The following is a 22,578-nucleotide window of genomic DNA, read 5'->3' on the forward strand; positions in this document are numbered from 1 at the left end:
ACACTAATATGAAGGCCAATTAATATTTTCTTTGAAGAGTGGCGTGCTTGACTAAAAAACTTTTTATCTTTATAAAATCATACTGAAAAATATTCTGAATAACCTAATGCTGCCACTGCTGAACATGTGATAATCTGATAATGATAAGTGGCATGTAGGTAGGACCTTATAAAACAGTGCTGAAAAATGTCTATAAAAAATCGAATTATGATGCAAAATAAAACCAACTAGGAAAAAATATCGGTAACGTATTGAACTACATGCCAGCTAAGAAATAAACCACTCAATGGTAGTGCTAGTGGAAGAATAACATTTTCATGATAACTATAGAGGCGGCTCCGATCGGATACGGCGGCACCGAATATGAGTGGCTATGCGGATCCGGTGGCAGCAAACCAGTGAAGTAGTATGACCTCATTGTAATCCTGTGCAAACTGAAAATCGCCACCGCTTTGCGCGCATGAAATGAGTATTGTTCAATACTGCTACATGTTCTACTTCGCGAAGTGAGTGATACACATATGAATAACAATGAAAAGTTGAGCGATGTCTTACAAAATGCAAGCAGTGCGTAGCACTTCCATGATATTAGAGGAGCCGCTGCTGGTTGAAACACTGCGTTCATCCTTTGTTGCAACAAAATCATCTCTCCTAAGTAAAACTTTCACTAAGTACTTCCAATATATACCTAATCGTTTAAAAATAGGTCATGTTAAACCTTCTGAAGTCTACCAAAAAGTTTATGCGAATTCTTGCAGTTCCCGTTGGGAAACAATGCTATACGCTACGTTCATACTTACACACTTTCAATTACAACTTTTGATTCCACTTTTCAACATCGAGTAGTCTAGCCCATGCCATAGATTGAATGCTTTGGACGCATACGCACGCCTTTGACTGTCAACACCTGTGTCAATTAGTGTTTAATTTTTGACCAGAGTAAATGTGAAATTGCATTGGATGTCACTGAAGCTGCTATATTACCAGGTATAAGTGCTATAATTTTACTGCTGGAAAGTGAGAAAAAGACATCAAAAATATGTACTTCCGGTGATTGATACTGAAAAAAGCTTATGTTTTGACTACTGAAGGAATTGGAATTAAATGAAAACATTATTTTTAAGAATTCATGAATCTAGATCTAAAAAAAAAACTACTAGTTTAAAAGAAGTAATAGTAGCTGAAATTGCCGAAGAGAGAAGTTGCACGGACTGTTGAACAAAACTAAGTATGTGCAGTAGTGCATGTACCAGTGACAATGACGTTGTTCAACCGACCGGAAGCAAGCTTTTCTGCACGTGCCGCTGCATATGCTTAGCGCAGGTTAAACGCACAAGTCTGGACATAGCCTATACTCACATTGGGGTAGTAACTATTATAAAATAATAAGACATTGTTTGAAAAAGTTATTTTATTTCAAATTAAAATCTTACATATATATCTATCATATCATTTCCCTCATTACTCAGGATAGTGATCACTGAAATTACTGACATTGCCAACAATCTCCTTCCATCCAAGGTGCATGCCTTGATGACCGCCTTCATTTAATGTTACCAGTGACCACTCAACTCTTCAGGCTGCTCCAAACTAACATAATGTGGCCGAAGAATTACAGAAAGCGTTTCATAGAAACTATTGTTAAATCTATACATTGTACATTTTTAAAGAAAAGGAGAAGCTTATCTATTATACTTCCTCCAATGGTGGCAAAGAATCACTCATGTTAGAATCTTTTCGTGGTCGTTTACTTTTCACCTGTAATAAATAAAATATTTTCTAAACACCGAGCATGTGAGATTTCAAAAAGATGTAGGTAGGTATTAATATATCCCATTGGATAATGTCACATGCAGAGCTGCCAACTTGACATTTTTCTTGCCAGGTCTTGCATTTTTGAATAGGCATTCATAGCTTGGATAATACACATCTGTCGTATGGCGTTAAATCTAGCCTTTTTCAACACCAAAAAAAGCTTAAAATATTGCTAAAATCAACATGCCTTCATACCTTATTTTTAAACAATAAAATAAATATTAATACTATCAACCGAGGGTATTTGATGGAATTCGAATTTAAATTCTAAAATCCCCCTGTTCTTTCATAAACACCATTCATATTCTAATATATTATGAAATTTTGAATGATGTTATTTTATCTAGCAGTCAACTAAAGATAAATGAACACATTCCTCTCAAAAGGTAAATCGATGAAATGGTATTGACGACACTAAGAAAACTCATTAGTAAAATAGCATAAAAACTGAGAGAAATGCTGTCTGTTATGAACAATAATTTGGTATTACTGTATTAACTCCTCATCAATGGATTAATCCTGTTAAAACAGATTCTTCAGTATTTACACAGTTTCTAAGCAATTCGTAATAAAGTACATACTTTTAAAATCTTCACGGGCTTATTCACGTTAGCAAGCTCACTGTCCCTTATATATTGCTCTAAATGCTTTCTCTTTCGATGAATATAGAAATTGCTGGGCGCTGCAAAAGTCATCGGACAGTAAACGCAGGCGTATTTTTTTTCTCCGGTATGTTGCGCCATGTGAGTCTGAGAAATACAAGAAATATTTAAAATGTGACAAGCAATTGACACAATGTTTTCATGTAATGTTCCATGGCTACATTACATTGATCAGCGATTAGGTACAAAACATCATCTTAGATTTTAGGAGCAAACAGTATATCTTTGACGCTTTGGAATAATATTAATTTTTGCTAGAAAGCTAGAGAGCTTAACAGAGTGTTCTATGTATAGAAGAGAATAACAATAGAAACATATTATATTCTCATTAAAATTTAAAAATAAATTGCCCACAGCACTATTCTACAGGGCCCTTAATTTATGTAACGTTGCTAAGACGCTTTCACATTCTAAACAATGCATAAACCCACTTATTTATATAAGTATGTATATGGATAGTACCATAAATTTTAGAATTATCATTCCTAAAACACATAATTAATATCTTCAATGTTTTTTATGGACCAATATGCTCCGCTTAAGGTCGAACATGGTAAGTTACCTTATTTTGGTTTCAGTATATTTTCTTATGCCCTTGATCCATTGCCAAATAAACAAAAAAGTATTGGGGAAGCAGTATTTATTTTACTGATCACCCAGATAAAAAATATACTGATGGACTGCAGTATACCTACAATGTCCTTTTCAGGCGTATATTTTTTTATTGACATGACAAGTAAACAATTAGAAAAAGCAAATAGCTAAATAAAATATTCTCAATGTTAGAATTAAATATTTTAATTAGAAGAGTCCGTATTCTTTATGCTGGCTGGCGTTCACGTCACGTCGCTCACGGACGGAAAGCGCTCGACTTTCGAGTTTTCAATGGGAGGGAACGAGAGGTAATGCAGTGTTAAGATGCTGAAGCGGGGGGGAAACCGCACGCCAGCATAAATAGTACAGACTCTACATATTATGTATCCTCAAATATAATAAGATATATTTACACACACTAAATACGAAATACCCGAAAAACGGCTTATTAATGATTAGTGACAATATATACATCTCGGCCTAAGTGTGAGGCCTCAGTGCCAGCGTTGAGCGTTTTGCGCAACTCAAACGCATAACCGTATAAATGTATAACCAAAAAAAGACATTGTCTACAAACATTTTCACACACGGTTATACGTTTGAGTTGCGCAAAACGCTCAACGCTGCGCCGAACGCTGCCACTCAGGACGTACACTAAGACATTTTTTGTTGTGGAGTAATATTATAATGTACTTACAATTAAGCTACGTTTCAGTTTGAATTCTTTATGACACAGAGAACATTTATGTGGTGTAAGCTCCGTATGTCTGATTTTCATATGGCGACGTAGCATTACAGGCTTGCGTGTGGAGTAGTTACACAAAGTACAAAGGCTTAGTATATCGCCATGCATGATCACAATATGGTCTCTCAGATCTGAAGGGCTGTCAAAACTAGAAATGAAATGAACAATAAGAATACAATAACAAAGTAAGTACATAATGTCTAATCAATGTTTAATTATGATTTAATACTGGATGGTAAAGAGTATGCATGTGTCACGTTAATTGCTCTGCGTATGCTATTGTTGTGTATTTCCGACAATAGTCAGGACTTTCAGTCGGTTGCTCATCTTTCGTGACTGGTTTTTGTTAAGGTGACGCATCAGTGAAACGCCAAATAATTTCCAACTGTAGGCGCGACGAAATTTTGGACTCGCTGCCATTCACTGAGAGAATCTCGAGCCAGAAGCACGTCACTTTGCTGCGTGATGGCGACGGGTCAATTAATTCTAAAATCGTGTAAAGATGACTAAAAATGTTACCCATTTACTTTAAAAAGACAACATGTCAATGAATATATTATTATTGTTACTAATAGAACAATAAACAGAACATAAAATGAACGTATGTTGGATTTATATGAAAAATAATATTTCGTTTGACAGGTGTCATTTGCACCCGCGACCCGCAGTCCGCGCATCGCCTAGCAACGATCTTTTTAGACCGTGCCTCAACTAATGCATGGCCTTAAACAGTACCGGCGATTTAGTTGTGAAAAACATTTTGGATTGCAGATTCATTGATTTGTAGCAATCGCATGTTGCACCGTTGTAAGCCCGAAAGAAATAATTACACAATGAATTGTCATTTAAATGAACAATCGCATAAGATTCAAACTCGCCGCCTTCAGCTTCAGAAGTTTGATCTATATATTATTATATCTTGTCTCGACATAATGCCAGTTATGTACTAAATACAGGGGGGCCCTCTGAATATTTTCAAATACATACTACAGTATAACCTCGTTTTTACGTGCCCAGAATTCACGTTTTCCCGGCAATTGCGTGTAATTTTTTCAGTCCCGATGTATTTCAGTACATTTTATACCCGCATTTACGTTTTTCTTTCCCGCGATTTAAGTCTGAAATATTCAAAATATGCGAGTTACGCGCGCTTCTGAAGAACTGTCTGATGAAGAAGAGGTTGATATTCCAACAAAAGAAGAAGCAATGAGGTTCACCGAGGGTTTAAAAACCTACTTTACAAGCTTTGCTGATATTCAAGATGACACTTTTAAATGTTGAAAGAGAATTACATAAAAAAAAAACAAAAATGCAACAAACTGATTAATATACATGATTTTTTCAATAAAAATTTAAATTGAACGTTGTTTTTTAATAAAACGTTATTTTTTTGAAACATAAAATAGGGGTTATACTGTACCAATATTGAATGCGCATTGCATTTACGTGACAAACTTTAATACTTGCAGAAGATGCACTTCTCACTATTCTTGTGGTATTACCTACACTTTGAATACATACACCAATAATTATCTTAACCTATTCCTCGCGCGCGTCATGTAGAGATGCCGGTGATCGCCGTATATGTGAGCCGCGAGCGTCGCCTAGAGGTGACAGTAAGTTTCTACTGCTGTATTTTCGTTATTTGGTAAGCAACAGAGACGAAATTTGTTTTACGAACTTGCTTCATTATTATTCTACTGACATCTGTTGATTTTTGTCATCCAAACATTATGAAATAGTTCGTAATATAGCAAAGACTCGACCCATATCGACTTCCTTCAAAATACAAATAATCAGTTTTGTCGATTCAAATATCTCCGCTAGTTGGTTGCGCAATATGCGCAGGCGTGTGATGTCATTTCCGACTTCGGCTTTGTTTGGAATAGTGCGGTGATACTATTTCAACAGTGTGTGTCTGGTTTCGTACGGTTATCGATACCATTCAGTTTCGGCTTTTATAAAATTACTTTGAATACGCGATTCTGTGATTAAGTGTAATTATTTTAATCATAATATTGGAGATTTCATACATTTTACCCATTGAAATTAGTGGAAAATGTGTGTAAAAGTAGTATTTTAAATTTCAATAATATAATTTCGAGTTCACAGATTCTTCATATATATTTTTATATACATTTGTAATAGTGACAATAAGTTCGTGTCGGTACATTGTGTAGTGAAATATTTAAAGTTAATTTTTGTACATTGCGATCAAAATGTCTGCGCGTGATAGTGTATCCGATGAGGAAGCCCAAGAATCCATTGAATACTTGGATTCCGATTATGAAATGGAAACTGATGATGAAGGAGAAACAGGGCTGGCAGAACCACACAATATTGACGACCCTTCTGATGTTGACCATAATGTGGGAGAGGCTTCCACTTCCACCTCTGGACATGAAGCACCAGAGGTTTCCACTTCCACCTCTGGACATGAAGCACCAGAGGCTCCACGTCAACCGTGGACCGCGGGACCATTTGTGCCAATTGTGTATGACTTTGACAGTTTTAACACTGGTGTTAATCCAAGTGTAGGCTTGAATGAGAATTCAAGTGAAATGGAGTTTTTCACACACTTTTTAAATGAAGATATAATGGGTAAAATAGTGAACTTTACCAACGGCTATCACGATCATCTGACCAACACACAAGTCCACACACCTAACGCCCGAATTCATAACTGGTATGATACTTCCATAAGCGAATTGTACATATTTTACGCTGTTACCCTATTGATGACGAGAAACCGCCGTCTTACAATAGAGGAACACTGGAGTACCGACCCTTTGTTAAATGCAAAAATTTTTAGCCAAACAATGGTCAGAGATCGTTATGAGCTAATTTTGCAAATGCTTCACTACTCTGACAGTGAAACCCCTGCCGGTGATAGACTTTACAAAATTAGAACACTTCTCGACCACTGCAGAAATTTGTTCAAAGACTCGATGTTGCCGAATGAAAACCTCTGTATAGATGAAAGTATTATAGTATTTAAAGGACGACTTATATTTAAGCAGTTTATACCTTCAAAAAGACATAGGTTTGGGATTAAGTTATTTGTTATTTGTGATGTTGAAACTGGATATATTTTAGATTTTATAATTTATTGTGGCGACGGAACTGAAATTACCGATAGTGAAAAGTTGGGTGTGTCTGGGGCTGTTGTGACCACATTGATGAGGGATTATTTTGGCAAAGGCCATAAACTTTTTTGCGACAATTGGTACAGCAGCCCAGAATTATTTGAACATTTGTTTAAACAAAAAACAAATGCGTGCGGGACAGTTCGCAGCAATCGGAAGCAAATGCCGAAAATTCAAAAATTAAAAAAGGGTGAAATAAAATCTTTAAACCGACACCCTTTGCTTGTGTTGAAATGGCATGACAAAAGGGAGGTACACATGATAACTACCATGCACGACGACTCAATGGTGCCCACACATAAAACCAATAGAGCCACGGGACTACCCATTATAAAACCGAAGTGCGTTGTTGATTACAACAAAAACATGGGCTCTGTCGATAAAGTTGACATGATGTTGAGTAGTCTGTCGTGCATGCGAAAAACAATTAAGTGGTACAAAAAAGTTGGTTTCCACATCATTGATTTATTTTTATTAAATGCTAGTATTATTTACACAGTCATAACCGGTAAAAAAACTTCTTTGGCCGATTTTCAGATTAAAGTAATTCGTCAATTAATAGAAAAATATGGTAGTGCCTCAAAACCTTCAACATCATTAAATATACCTTCTTCCAGTAATAATCCAAAAAGAATGTTAAAAACCGAACTTTTAAAACATTTGCCACGTCAAGTTCCCCCAACTGAGAAAAAAGTCAAAGCATTTAGGCGGTGTCGGGTATGTTCCCAATCTACCATTAAAAATACAAAAAGAAAAATGACAAATATTATGTGTCGAGAATGTGATGTAGCTTTGTGCCCTCAGCCCTGTTTTTACGATTACCATGAAACTATTAAATTTTAAATTCTTGTCCGATAAAATTTTATGTTAAGTGTTTTGAAATAACCCCTCAATAATAAATAAAGTGATTTCGTAATATTTTTTATGTGCTCTGTAAAATATTAATGTGTTCTGTGTTTGAAGTGGGGTTCCCACGTATCGTATCGTGCCCTAATAAACTTGTCATCGGCGCAAGTGTCCATGCCACTTGAAGTACGACAGTGGCCGCCTGGTATGTACCTATGCATGGTTTTTTTACTATGGGACGTGTTTGTTCAAGCTATATCGCCCCATTTAAGTCGTATTTGTTTATTTTTAGATGTCGTAAAATTATTAGGAATGTATATTTATCGGTTCTACTGCTTCTCGGATTTTTAATGACAGTTTTTAACGAGTTATGATATGATTTATGATTCGTAAAAATCACGCCGCTGACAAATGATATACATTGGGGCGACCATTGGCGCGACGAAAAGGTTAATATATTTCAATGATGTCCTGTAACCATAATTTACTCTAATAAAATGAAGGTTTCAAGTTGTATGTTTCAATGATCTTTTGACACTGTTCGTGTTCATTGGGAATCATCGATCTGACTGAACTATGAACCTAACCCAACCAAAAAAAAATAGTTTTTTTAAAAACAGTATATGTTTGAACATACGCGTTAACATGATCTTACACCCTACTTCATTTATCGTTTGTCAATTTATGGCTACGGCCGTATGTTGTAGCTTAACCACTGGGAAATGCCAATGAAATGGCGTATTTCAAAGAAACACTACCTTATTCTTAAGTCAATAATTATTATAAAGCAATCATTATTCGTAGGATGTTTATCACATTTGAATGGTTAAAGACATGGCTTATAATCAGTATCTTTAGAATTATCTTCAAATGTGTTAATCGTGCCCATTTTTTGAATAATAAAATGCCTAATTCTTGTCAAATTTGGGATCACAGAGACTATAAAATATAATTTTTTATCGTAAATATTTCACCATATAATGTTAACATTAATTTTAATAATGGTTTTGTAAATGCGTTTAAAAATTAATAAATCTAAAAAATCTTCACACCACTGCATATGGATGTACTGAAATGTGACTATATTCTAAAACATTAGATCGAGAGGTTTAAAAGAATACTATTTTATTAATAAAAATACTTTATGCAGTCATCAAATGTTTAAAATAAATATAAAGGATAATAAGGCTTCAAAGTTATATAACTTGATTATCTACAACGTTTAAGAAATGTCCAGGATTATGCTCTGAAAATGGCATAAAATCTCCATTTTGACCTACGTTGGGCATGTGGGCCCTTAAGAGGTTATTTAACTTTACTGTAGTTTTTGAAAAGACATGCTCATATGGCTGTATAATATCATATTTCATATTAGCTATGTTACGAAAATATTACTTACACTGTAAGACACTCTTTACACTTGGTCCTTCTCTCGTCACTGGAGTCATGAAATTTCAAATGATATTGTAACCCATACTTGTTACGGAAGCAGCGACCACACTTTGGACACAAATGAGTACCCACGGTGTTTGTGTGCGCAAAAGTTTGATGAATTTGGAAATAATGCTTATTGAATCTGAAATCATAAATAAAATGAATAAAACTGTTACATGACCATCCTCTTGTCTAAGTGTATAAGAGATATTTTTTTACTTTGGTTTGAGCAATTAATCAATAAAAAAAGAGTAATTTTGAAATGAGCATAGCTTATTTTTGTATCATTTCATTTAGAGCAGTGATTCATAACCACTATTATTCAGAGTAAACCTTAAAGTATTTTACAAAATCAGACCCCTACGACACATATTATTAAGTTTGAATGGGTATAAAAAAAACCCACTTATGGTTGGTTACAAACAAAATATTATGTATACACATATTTTGTAAATACTTTGAGTTATGGTATAGTCTTGAAATGATCCGACATTGCAGCCGACGCAAATAAGCAAATGTAAGAATTTAAGCAATCATGATTATGTTTCAAATTATCATTTTTGTTGTATCAAAACTAAACAAAAATATATAATTTTTATCGCTACATTCGAGATTTTTTTAGTACCTAATTTATTTTAAATTGAAGTACAATATTTTAGACACGGAATCACATACTGTCACTTTAGCAGACATCCTCCTACTATGTATGTAATAATTATGACATCATTCAATTCATAATGTCTGAGCGATTTAATTTCTAAATAAAATGAGTACGGCCAAAGTGAGTATAAAAAAAAACACAATTCACGCTTTTTCAATATTGCAATACAAAACATTTGATATTTCGTTTCACATGGCTTTTAACATTTTGACATTAACATTTAATAATGTCACTAAAAATCGGAAAAATATTTACCTTCTATACACAAAGCTTCATATTCTTTTATTTTATTTATTAGACATTGGCTAATCCCTTTTCCCTTAGTATAATCGTTTTTAAATTCAATTAATTTAAGTTTCCTCTATGTATTCCTATTGGTACATATACAACTGATACAGAATATGGTTACTTATTGCTTATATACTAAATCAACATCTTATCATCTAGTTCTAAAAAAGGATCTTGAATAGGCATTATTGTATTCCCCAGGTATTGGGCAAATTGAAGTGTTGGATTTTTCGAATTCATCTTTTATATTTTGCGGACCTGGACATAAATATAAAGTTATTCAAGCGCGAACAGGAAAGATCATGCATTGGTTACCAATGATTGATTAAATGATCCACTAATTCAATCACAGGAATTATACAGTTAGGATATTCAAAAACATTAATTTAAAACTTACGATTTTCCACATATATCACATGTGTACGGATGAGTTTCTTCATAGGAACGGTGTGTCAATAAATGTTGCTTTAATGCAAAAGCGGTGATACACCTAAAGCATTGAAAATCGGGAAATTAACAAAATAAAACCCACAATAATTGGAAAATCATTCTTATTTGAACTGTTAACACAATTATTATTAAGATCTGTTTATACAGTTTTTGACCCAGCGAAGAACACTAATAGTTCAATCAAATTTAAATTAACCTCGATAAGTTGTCTTCATTTCGAATTAGTAATACAACTTTATCATAATATTGGCGGCTCCCGTAGTCCAATGCGGAAGGCTTCTCACACCAGGGGTGCCGGGTTCGATTCTCAATGAGGTCGCAATATATATTGACGTGTGATTTTCTCAAGTATGAGTGCTTTCACTGCTGTAATTGATGCCCACGTAGCCTGTTGTAGTTTAAGAGGTATTTAGATATAGGTGCATATGTTACACCGAATGCGTGAAATTCCATATTACATGAAAGCGGCAAAATTTTGCCTAATTCATGAAAAATGCAAGCCCGTTGCCTTATTCATGAATTAGGCAAATTATCTGCAGAGTGCGTGAATTCGGCAGGGTATGGAATTCTTAAACTGTCAACATGACAGTAGGAAAAGTAAATTTAATACGGATGGTTTTATTAGTTATAATTGGACATAATATAATATTATTAGGTTAGGTTTTGTAATTCTGAATTCAACCGAATGTCCATTTTGAGGTTAGCTAACAACTGTCAACAAACTATCAAATCATACTATCACAAATAAACAATCGACCATTGCCTGATACCCAAGCATTAATCAAATCGCGAAAATACCTTTTAACAAAATTCTTCCGTTATCATATGATTTCTAGATTTTTTTTGGTCATAGTAAGTGGATATGAACGTCATTGTAGTTATTGATTGGTATATTTTTATATAATCAATGACATTTGACACATTTCGTTAGTTTGATCAGTTGCAAAAAACACCACCGGAGCGGAGCGCCACCATCTATTATGACCAATGCATGAGCATTTGACACATTTGGTTTAGTTCCTAAAAACACCACTGGAGCGGAGCGCCACTATCTATTTTGCCCAATGCATGAACTAGGCAGAAAAATTACTGCCGAATTCACGAATAAGGCAATGGGCTTGCATTTTTCTGAAATTTTGCCGATTTCATGTAATACGCAATTTTACACATTCGGCGTAAGATAATATACATTTTATATATTCCCCAAAAATGCAATTAACTTTGAACAGGCTAGGGAACCTTTTCACATGGAAGATAGGATTAAGTTATAATCTAATAAGGCTGCGCTCAAGAGACTTTAATTAGAAGCAATAAGTGAGACACATAAATCCACCACGAACCATTTAATACACTCATATATCTGCGCATTTTTTTTTTTATTTAAACCATGTCCGATCCTAATAGGATCATATGGGCCTCCACAGAGTAGAGATTTGTATTAATAGATATTTGTTTTTTTACGAGAAATGGATGTCAGCCACTTGCTCAACCTATTAGGTCCATACCCTGACTCACACACAAATTGAAAAACAATATGTGTACTTGCCAGATCCAGGATTCGAACCTGGGACCCACGGCGTGATAGTCCAACGCTTAAGCCACGCGGCCACCATGGGTGTCGACTGCGACTGCATATCTACGTTTATAGGGCAAGCATTTGCTGCATGACACAATTTGCTGAGAGACAGATGATTGGATGATTGAATGTGTTCATTACTTGCTACTTGAAATTCAACTGTTGTGATAAAAAATTAATGTTAATAAAGTTTCTAATTTGTATCCATACTACGATATCAAAATATTGATTGGGAAATACAGTCCTGTAACTGTCAGTATGTATTTCCAAAAATAACATAAAGTAAAAATTAAATGAATAATCTTACCCTCGACCACACTGTTCACATTTATGGGTTCTTTCCGTAACTGGCACATGTCTGCGCATATGATTCTTAAGAGAAATAGTGTTAGAAGATTTTACTTGACAAATTGGGCACCTGCAATGAAAATATTTACATCAACAAACAATCAAGCTGTGCTACGGATCTAAAGCAATTAATTATGATATTTATACTTATTATCAAAATGGGATTTTCCGTCGACGTTTGAGAACCGTTAGTGTCACATCAGCGGGATTCAGTACCGCGCATGAAAAACTTTTAATTCAAAAATCCACCCCTGAAGTAGGAGCTTTTATAAATGAAGGTGAACCTGATTAACGGAGAAATACCCGGGATATTTAAAAAGACCCAAAGGGTGACCAAAGGCACACTGAATCGACATGATTATTAACCTAGCCAAGTGGACACACAGTAAAGAGGAGCCTTCATCCAGCAGTGAATCGGAAGTGGCCGAGATAGTGATGACTCTTTTTATTACAATTGGACTTCCCGGACTAATTGGGGATGAAGGTAATCCGGAATGTTGAAAAAATAATACATCTATTTTACTTCCAAGCTTACACTAACCTACTTAACCGAGGTAATGGATCAGTCATTCATTAGACTTTTAAATGCTTCAAAGAAACCGACAAATACTTGAATAAAACTTACTGGAGGGCTTCTGGCTGCAGATGGGAAACCATGTGACATTTGATCACCTCCCATCCGGAAAATTTTTTCCCACAGCATGTAACATAACCAGCTGTGTCATGGGTAGTTTTATAATGCCTACACATCTACAAAAAAAGAATGAATATTAAACACATCATAACGTCGAGAAAAACTTGCAATTCGCCATTGTATATCTGTTATGTGTATCTTTTGGCGATCATAAGTTACAGTAAAACCTCGTTAGTAAGAACACTGATAATTCGAAATTCGACGCAATTCGAAATTTTCCCGAAAAAAAGTCCCTTGAACATTATTTTCATATAAAACAATACATTTAATTCGAATTTTGTAATTTGAAATGATTTCAGAGTCCCTGGCATACAAAAATATTCAATAAATCGTAATAAAGTACACTATTTCATGAGCCAGTCATTGAAAATTGTGAGACTTTTCTTAAAAAATCAAAAATTACTTATTTTAAGGTAATAAAAATAATCCTGTCATTTTATGACCCAATTCGGTAGGCACATCTATGATCGGAAACGAAATCAATGAAAATCAAAAAATTTTTTTTTTCAAAATTTTTATATTTTTCCCCCATACATTTAATAATTTGTAATTAGAATTTTTATTCGATTTTCGGTCCCATGGAATTCGTATTAACGAGGTTTTACTGTATATTATATATTATAACTTATCTGAGAATATTATATTATATTAGTTTCAAGGTCGGTAACCTCTATTTTTACATTTTAAAAATATTTTTCTTGCTTCTGCTTCCGTGAGTACTTTTCCATTGTATGTATATTCATAAAATATCTCCGTTTGTTAGTCAGATACAATTAAACTGGGTCTAGGACGATTTGGCGCCGGGACAACTGGGCACTACGCAATCTAATGAAATTCGAAAATAAAAATAGACATTCGTGAATTATAGGTACTTTTAAAAATATATATTTAATACTTGGTGAGAATTTAAACATACACGAGAAGAGTGTTCTTTTAATTTCTATATTTTCATATAGAAATTAAAAGACATAATAATTCTCAATCCACAATAAAAAAAACATTATGTTAAGAGCAAAATAAATTAAAACTACTAAGTGAGCAGTAGATAGAAACTTATTAAACTTCTTGTCTACTTTCTGTATTAAATCGTAACGAACATCTATTTATTTTATTCGACAGTGCAGTGCCCACTTGTCCTGGCGTCCAGTTGTCCTGGTGCCATTAAGCCGAATGTCATGTACTGACTATTCTTAGCGTTAGCACCCCTATTTTCATTTGTAATCAAGTCACATTACCCACCCAATCTATTGTGTTTAACTTTACGATGCATCCGCGGAAAAAGTATTACTCCTTCATAATTGATTTGATTGAATACGGTGGGTAAATATAGAATCAAAGGCAGATGCTAACTAAAACTATTGTTTGATTTTGAGTCAACGTTTTGTATATTATTTTATTGCACCCATTGGTTTGATGTGAAACTCGATATATTACTTTTATGGCATTTTATTGTATAAATTCCATCCCATCAAAATCAATACGTCGATTCCGATATTTTATTGAATAATTATTATGTACCTCAATATATTTCCCTAATTTAACATTTGTAATAATCTGGCATACAAGTATTTTACTGCAACACATATACATACAAGTATATTATTCTATATAAACTATATAACCCTATTATTAAAGGACATTCATTTTAAACACCCTCTGATACCTCTAAGCTCTGTATTCATGTATTCAATACTTTGTATTTGTGCTCTTTTGAGATGAATAAAAATACAAACTAATCTTCAAAAGTCTTTGATCTACCTACCAATCCTGTTGCTGAGATAACTACATAACATGGATATTGATTGCAATGTCGTTTATATTCATCAACTACCATTTTTCGTATTTTACAACTAACTGCTAACCTTTAAATTACCACATTTAAACATGTTAATCATATCTAATGGCCAACAACTCCAAACGCGCCAGTCACGGTGTTAGCACTAAATGAGTCAAAACATGATTTTTTAATGATCAAAAATGCTGGAATTTCAGGTGTAATGAAAAGTATTGATTCAAAAAATGATTAGTCCATTTCAAATGATTACAGGATTATTATACAAAGGATGCTATACAATGGAAAGATTTAATAAATACAAATTTCAATTATGTATGTAGTAACTTTATACCTCGGAAAAATTGGTGAATTTCCGTTTATTTAGACAGATTTCACAGCGAAGGTTGTAAAACTTTGTAATTAGCTTGTGCATCTTGTCACCTTTCAATACAAAGAATCCGTCTTTCATGATTTCATCGGGAAAGACGGTCTCAGTTTCGTTCTGCGAATGAGTGCCTATCGAATCATTATCAAAATGATCATCGTCATCACTCTCATGACTGCTATTTTTAGCGATGGTTTTCATTGCAGTCATCTTTGACTTCCTCGAATTGCCGTTATTGACTGTGACATTGCATTCCATCCTTTGGAATAATTTTTTGATAGCCTCGCTAGAAGACATGTTGCTGTGCATTTTAGGATTCGATCGATTAGAAATTATATTGGGAAGAAGCCACGGCTTGCTATCGATGATTTCAGATTTTAATTCGCCTGTTGCATCGATGACACTGTTGTCATCTGTGGCTTCCATAACACTGATTTCATTTTTGATATTGTCAGAAGCTTTTTGCGTAATAATTGTATCATTAAATACATACGAATTGGGTAGTACACTGATTTCAAATTTAACTTCATCAGTTTTTATGGTGTCCAGACACATATTCTGAAAAAAATAAAAAAAATAAATACGTGCAACAATCACTATTTCCTTAATTGCCTCATGGCCATCTCACGAGGATTTTTTTTGACAGGTTCTGTTTTAATGAGAAATAGTTGTTACCCATTTGCACAACCTACTCAGATTGTGATGTGGGCCGAAACCATTGATATACTACTAGATGAGGAGTTCCAATACAAGTGTCACTTTAAAAATGTACCACAAAAGAAGATATTACGAATATCGTCTTATAATATTTCCTTGTAGGTATAATGCGTTAAGACCGTTAATATGGATTCCCGAATTTCACCCATATTGCCCTGGCTGTAAAACTAAATTTGCGTTCTTGGAATAGTGACCCTAAGGGTGTCTGCAACCCAAAGCTTGCAAGCTACCAAAAATTCATGTCTGAGCGGACAGAGCAAGTCGTCATGCGCTGACTATTAGTTAGAGTAAGATGCAAGCTAGATCGGGCTTACTCATAATTATTGCCAGGTCGTTTTCGAGACAAATATTAAGTGAGCTTATATTGAGTTAAGTCTGCTGATATTAAAACAGTAAGTTTTAACACTGGCCGAGTCGCTGAAAATCGGGCGTCATTTTAAAAAGCATATAATTCATCCAGTAGTATATCAATGGCCGAAACACATTAAAAAAGTATCTAAATTTATTATATTATGCGAGATTCTAAAACGCGCCCCACGGTTTCAGAAGGTCACCATACACTACTTTTTTTTTAAATCGAGGATATAATATTGTTAGTTGTGTTATGGCTGTAAAATGACAAGGCAATACAAGATTTTTAAAAACTTGGTTAAAACTTTTGACATTGTGAACGAAAATTTAAAAAGTATTACTAATTTATCACAGAAACGTATCGTATTTTGTTTTAATCATTGGATGCTTGCGTGCGAAAAGGTGATTAGGATTTCTTGCATTTCAATGTTGTTTAAATTTGAAAAAGTCATTTATTATTTGAATTAACAAACCTTTGAGTAATCATCAACTGTTGAACCAGTCTTTGCCAAGAAGACTTGCGATTTTCTCACCAGACTATAGTATTCATTGAACTTTTTTACTAACTTCATACATTTCACACATATTAATCGTAATTTATCAGTTGGGTTCACCTGCAATAAAACGCAAATGAATATTATATATCATTATTTCACTGCTTTAATGTTACAAGATTGAATGCAAAGGTGTTGAAACAAAACCTAAATATCAGAAAATTGAGCTGAAAAAAGTTACGAAGGCAAATGATTAAATTAGCTGCAAGTTATTTCGCATTACAGATTATGATAATATTCTGCCGATAAAATCATACACATTTTCGATTTAACGATTCAACAAAAACAAATAAGCATGACTGAAAAGTGTGCACTAGTTTTGTCGAATCTCACCAACATACCTAAACTATTATGGTTTGGTTTAAACGGGGCTTAATTGACTTTGGAAAAGTAACCAAGACTATCTGCAATTTATATTCCTAATACAATAAAAACAAATAAGTATGACTGACATAGTATAGTGTGCACTATTTATGTTCTGTATTCACAGCCTACTTCCACCCATCGTCATTGATAGGTATATAATATACTAATATAATAGATTAATAATTAGAAACCAATTCTATTTATATTTGTTATGGCTGCAGTGGCCGAGACCAATTTTAAACACAATGCAATTGTTTAAGTTTTTTTCTTTCTATTAATTACACATTCAAAATAATGTCACAGCAAAGAAAAACACCATCATTCTCGAAAAGGGGAAATAACACATTAATACTGTACACATTAAACTCAATCTGAAAGTTGACAATGAAGATGTAAATTAACTTGATATGGAGGAACTTACAAACCATGACTTGTTTGAGATTGAGGAACAACACAAAAATATAGACCCCTCCTAATCATCCCGCCACTCAGTCTTAACGAAGCATATCGTCTATGTAAGTTTAATACTACTGAAGAACCATTTGTCAAAATGTTCGGGAGGGACAAAAAACCTTGCAATTTCGTCAATAAAAAAGATAAAAAATAAATTTAAATGCAGTTGATTGTGTCTTCCTGTTTTATATTAGAAAATATATTTTTACTATCGTATGCGTCTGTGCAAATTAATTGCCATTGCATTATTTTGTAAATCAGTTGGACCTTACGCGGTATTGCCGCAACTCTCCGTTCATCCGCTGTATTGGATCAGGGATATACGCGGTCTTGCTTGCTTCTTTAGTATGGATAATTCATAAGCCGTATTGATTTTAACCGAGTGCAAGTAGTCTATTGGTCAATTTCAAAATTTGAATCCACCAATCAATGTGGCTTGTGCCATTTAAACGAGAGCGCCAAAAATACGTATTGTGAACATATTGGCTCATACGCAGTATTGAACTTACATAGACGATATCACCATGCCCTACGTCTGGCATGAAGCATCAGCAGTATTTTTATGATTGAGCACGAGTTATAGAAAAAATGTAATGGAGCTAAGAGAACTAGAAGGCTAGTTTTTAGCTAAATTAATGAGTCAATTAAAAAAATTGAAAATACATGCTCAGAAGATAGAATTTTGAAGGGCAACCAACACAACATTCAGCAACCTTGATTAATAATATTTTTTTTTTAGTTTCTTTTCGGCAGAAATAAACTTTCAAAAAGGTCTATTTATTTCCAGCCTTAGTTTTCCTACAAAGAATAATTTTCTTTTAAACATACTAAATTAATATGAAAAAATAGTTGAAACGATAAATCTATTCAACCTGAGAGTTTTAAAAAAACTTCATTCAAGCTTGCAGAACGTTGGAAATATATGGGATTTTTATGTCAGAGTTAGCTAACTTAAAAGTGCTTTTAAACAATAAGTTTTGCTGTCCGATTAGTCTCTGTTTCAGTCGAGCTGTCAGTTAATCTGACGTGTAAATGCAAAACTGAAGCGGCTGACTGAAATCAAAACAGAGATGAGACAGGATGAGTTTTTCATCAGTGACTGTATCCATATTTTTAGAGTTGCCAGTTAAATTAACGTGTACATTACTATGTTGCTATATTTTTCATACTACTTTTTTTATTTCGATTGAAATATTATTACTTATTTCTTCAAATATAGGTAAGGTACTGCATTATACCAACCAATATGTTTAGAAACTTATTATAAAAATAATATTCATTTTTAGTGGATGAAAAATACATAAATACGAGGGCTTAGTGTCAAACAACACTATCTACAAAAGTGCAACTTTACAGGAGAGCCAAAAATCGTTATTTTAGATTCTTGTAACTCAATAAGGGAAATGTTTATTTAAAACCTAATGTTAATATTTTATAATTTATTGTGTATTGTACATTTATCTTGCTTATGATGATGTTAAAATTTATAGGGATAGTTTTTAAAAAATATGAAAATAAGGGTAACTTATGTAGTTAGCGTTAAACTATACTGACGATTTAATAAGAAATTAGAAAAGATTGACATACCGTTGTTTGACTATCATGTAGCCGTAAATGTAAAATAACATTATCTCAAAAAAAAAAAAAAAACACTTTTGTAGATAACGTTGTCTGACTTTAAGCACTCGAATATACATTGCTGTTTCGCAACTGAATTATCAACTGAGACCGAACAGACAACTAAACTGATTGTCTAAATACACCGCCGCTTCAAAACTGAACGGACCAAAACGGAAACCTCGAGTGAACGGACAACAGAACTGACATCTACAGGGACCTTTCTAAGTAGACCAGTGGTGCTTTTTTTGGTCCATTTTCATACATTTAGGCTCCATCTCTACAGAAGGTTTTCTTTAACATCTTTGCTCCAAACCAATTGAAGACCTTGATGGAGGAACCACTTAACCCTCGAAAGCTGGTGAAAGATATTCAGTGTTAAACATTTCGAAAACATTTTCGTGCTAGTATAGAATATGTTGGTATAAGTCGGTTATGGGGAAGCCAGCGGCAAACACATTTAGAAAATAGCCAATATACTGGATTATTTGTTAGGTTGGGTTAGTTTAAGTTAGGTTTTCATTCTTGAATTCATGAATTTTGCCAAAATCAGCTATGACAATTAGTGCGGTACCCATTTGGCTTCCCTATAACCGACTTGTACCAATATGTTTACATATTTGTGCATTTGATATAATATTTTGCCGTTCAGCTATTCGAGTAGGAAATGAAAATAAAACCTTTTTATGCTTGTAAAAAAGTTATAGCCTTGAAAATGATCAAATGTCTTAAGTTGTTATTTCATCCAGCAGAATATTTCTTGGTATTGTATAAACTTTATGGTTAAAAAACAAAAATATGTTTCAAAATATCTCACAACTAAAGTATCTGACAGATGAAAGTGGGGAAGGTTATACCACCAAAATGAAACTCAAGTGGAAGAACCACTTGTGAGGTGTCCCAACTTAAATGAATATAGCGAGCTTTATTGATTATATACAGAAATAATTTTTTGAAGGTACAGTAATCGTGTAATGCTCGGTAATCCGGCACCCTTATTTATTCACCTATGCCGGATTATTGGATTTCTATAGGAAACATGTGTTTATCTGTCAAGGTCAGGCACCGAACTACCGAGTGAACAGCTCTCCGCTCTGTAATCTAGCAGTTTAATGTGAAACCTGCCGGATTATAAAGCATGAGAGCCGAGTTGCAAAATGGCGGACATTGGACGTGTCGGATTGGCGAACGCCGGATTACCGAGCGCCTACTGTAGGTAGTCAGAAGACTTTGCTAAATACGATATGGACCGAAAAACCACTTAAGGTGATTTACTTAAGTTGTTCTTCCATCAAGTACTTCAATCTGTACGATTTCTAATTTTATATAAGTTATGGGTGCTTTTTACTGGTTCTCCGTCATTGTAATCTGTCAGTCGCCATTTTGAATTTTAGCTATCTTTTTGTCATCAAATTATAGTACACGGTCCAAGCCATTATAGTATTTCGGCAAAAATTATAGGACGTGTAGAAAATGAAAGTTTTTTTTTTGTCACATAAACATAACGGAGAATTCAAGAAATTCCGATGCCCTGCTTAATTATAACACCTCTTACGACCGAAAAACGCTAACACCGGCCACCGTTATTAACTGTCACGTTAGTTTTTTAGAGTAGGTATACAACGCAAAACCACGTCCATAGACTAATATCGCACACCGAGATCTTATATTATTTTTATTATACACCGTCCCTCGCTTCACACCCCTAATCAAACCGGCGAATTCAATTAATAAAAAATTTCAAAATTGTGGTGTTTTTGACGTACTATACTTTTTTAATAGTACGCGGACGAAAATGTACCTTTTCGAATAGTACGCGAACCAAAATGTACTATAATTATAGTTCGGTTGTGCAACACTGCGCTCACTGACAGATGACAGCGGCCGGTGGCGGAGAACCAGTAAAAAGACCCAGTTTTCCCTCTATTACGTTTTTTTCAGTCCCTTCAAAAACGAAAAATCGGGGAATCCAGGAAACTCAGAATTTCTGTTTATAGTGATAAACAGAAATTCTGAGTTCCCTGTATTTATTACATTTCTTATAGTCAACATGAAAAATATTTGGTAATTTTATAGTATGTATTCCATTTGTCATGATTGACCAGGGAAATAATCTGATCTGTGTGATTGACCATTGATTGGTATGGATTAGATACTATAAACATATTTTGTTTGTAAAATGTTGAAGAGTAAAATATAAAAGTGAATAGTGCCGTACCGTAAACGAAAAAAGTTTCGTTATTGAAATGTCGATACGCTCATTGTTTCCACGGCGTCGGTCAAATATGTCGATCTTTCGCTTCTTAGGCTCGAGGCACAGGCGACACGGTAAGGGGGCCATTATTTAATCCAGGTGAAGTAATAACAAAATACATAAATTGAATCCAACGATATTCTTTCTGCAATTCTAACACTCTTTCACATATCCATGATTATATTTAGAACTAACGCTGCTGATAACTCAGAAAAAAGGACAGCGTGAACCATAATAATTATTATATTGCGGCATGAACGGCGTCTTTTGACATTTATTAGTGTTGCCAATTGCCATAATTTTTGACACATTATAATACAAATTATGAAATTGGGAAAATATAATTAAAGTATTCAGCACAAAAAACATTAGGTACTTCATAATATTTTTTATAGTCTGCGTTATATTGGATTTTATTTCTCTAGTGAGGAGACCAAAGAGATTGGACTCCAGTCTTCAATCTCTTTGGAGGAGACTCTTTTTTAATAAAATGTATGCCACGGAAATCAGACGATGTAAGTCGTCTTTATTATTTACTTCTTATGCCGGCGCTCCATTGGCACGCAAGTCAGACGATTTACAGTCTTCGGACTTTTTTTTCGCGTGGAGCACCCCAGGTCTGCGGACTTTTTAATCCGCAGACCAGGCTCGTTGGATTTCAAACATGTTTGATATTTTACTCGCCGAGCCGCTGAAATTCGTACGTTCACCACGCTTTACCGTCACATTATTTATATCTATGCCGACGGACGACAGCGCCATATATTAGTCTATGAGCGCCATCATTATTTTACTGTCATTCAAAGTGTTCGGACATCGAAAACAACAATGGTAGATCTACGAGTGCA

At 34.1% G+C, this 22,578-nt stretch overlaps 1 protein-coding gene across 1 annotated transcript; it reads right to left on the minus strand.

Annotated features, from left to right (window-relative positions):
* Window positions 1-1,398: 1,398 nt before the first annotated feature.
* Window positions 1,399-22,015, minus strand: LOC147072453 (uncharacterized). Its single transcript, XM_085947233.1, has 10 exons — window positions 21,695-22,015; window positions 16,960-17,100; window positions 15,386-15,976; window positions 13,191-13,315; window positions 12,525-12,635; window positions 10,589-10,681; window positions 9,208-9,384; window positions 3,769-3,964; window positions 2,397-2,564; window positions 1,399-1,758 (listed from the first exon to the last, which is right to left on the minus strand). The coding sequence occupies exons 1-10, from the start codon at window positions 21,815-21,817 to the stop codon at window positions 1,690-1,692; spliced, it is 1,794 nt and encodes a 597-aa protein (XP_085803359.1). The 5' UTR covers window positions 21,818-22,015; the 3' UTR covers window positions 1,399-1,689.
* Window positions 22,016-22,578: the final 563 nt, after the last annotated feature.

The sequence above is a fragment of the Rhyacophila brunnea genome, unplaced genomic scaffold (genome assembly GCF_057557595.1).
Source record: "Rhyacophila brunnea isolate RB1 unplaced genomic scaffold, BYU_Rbru_1.0 scaffold_2, whole genome shotgun sequence".
NCBI classification, from domain to species: domain Eukaryota; kingdom Metazoa; phylum Arthropoda; class Insecta; order Trichoptera; family Rhyacophilidae; genus Rhyacophila; species Rhyacophila brunnea.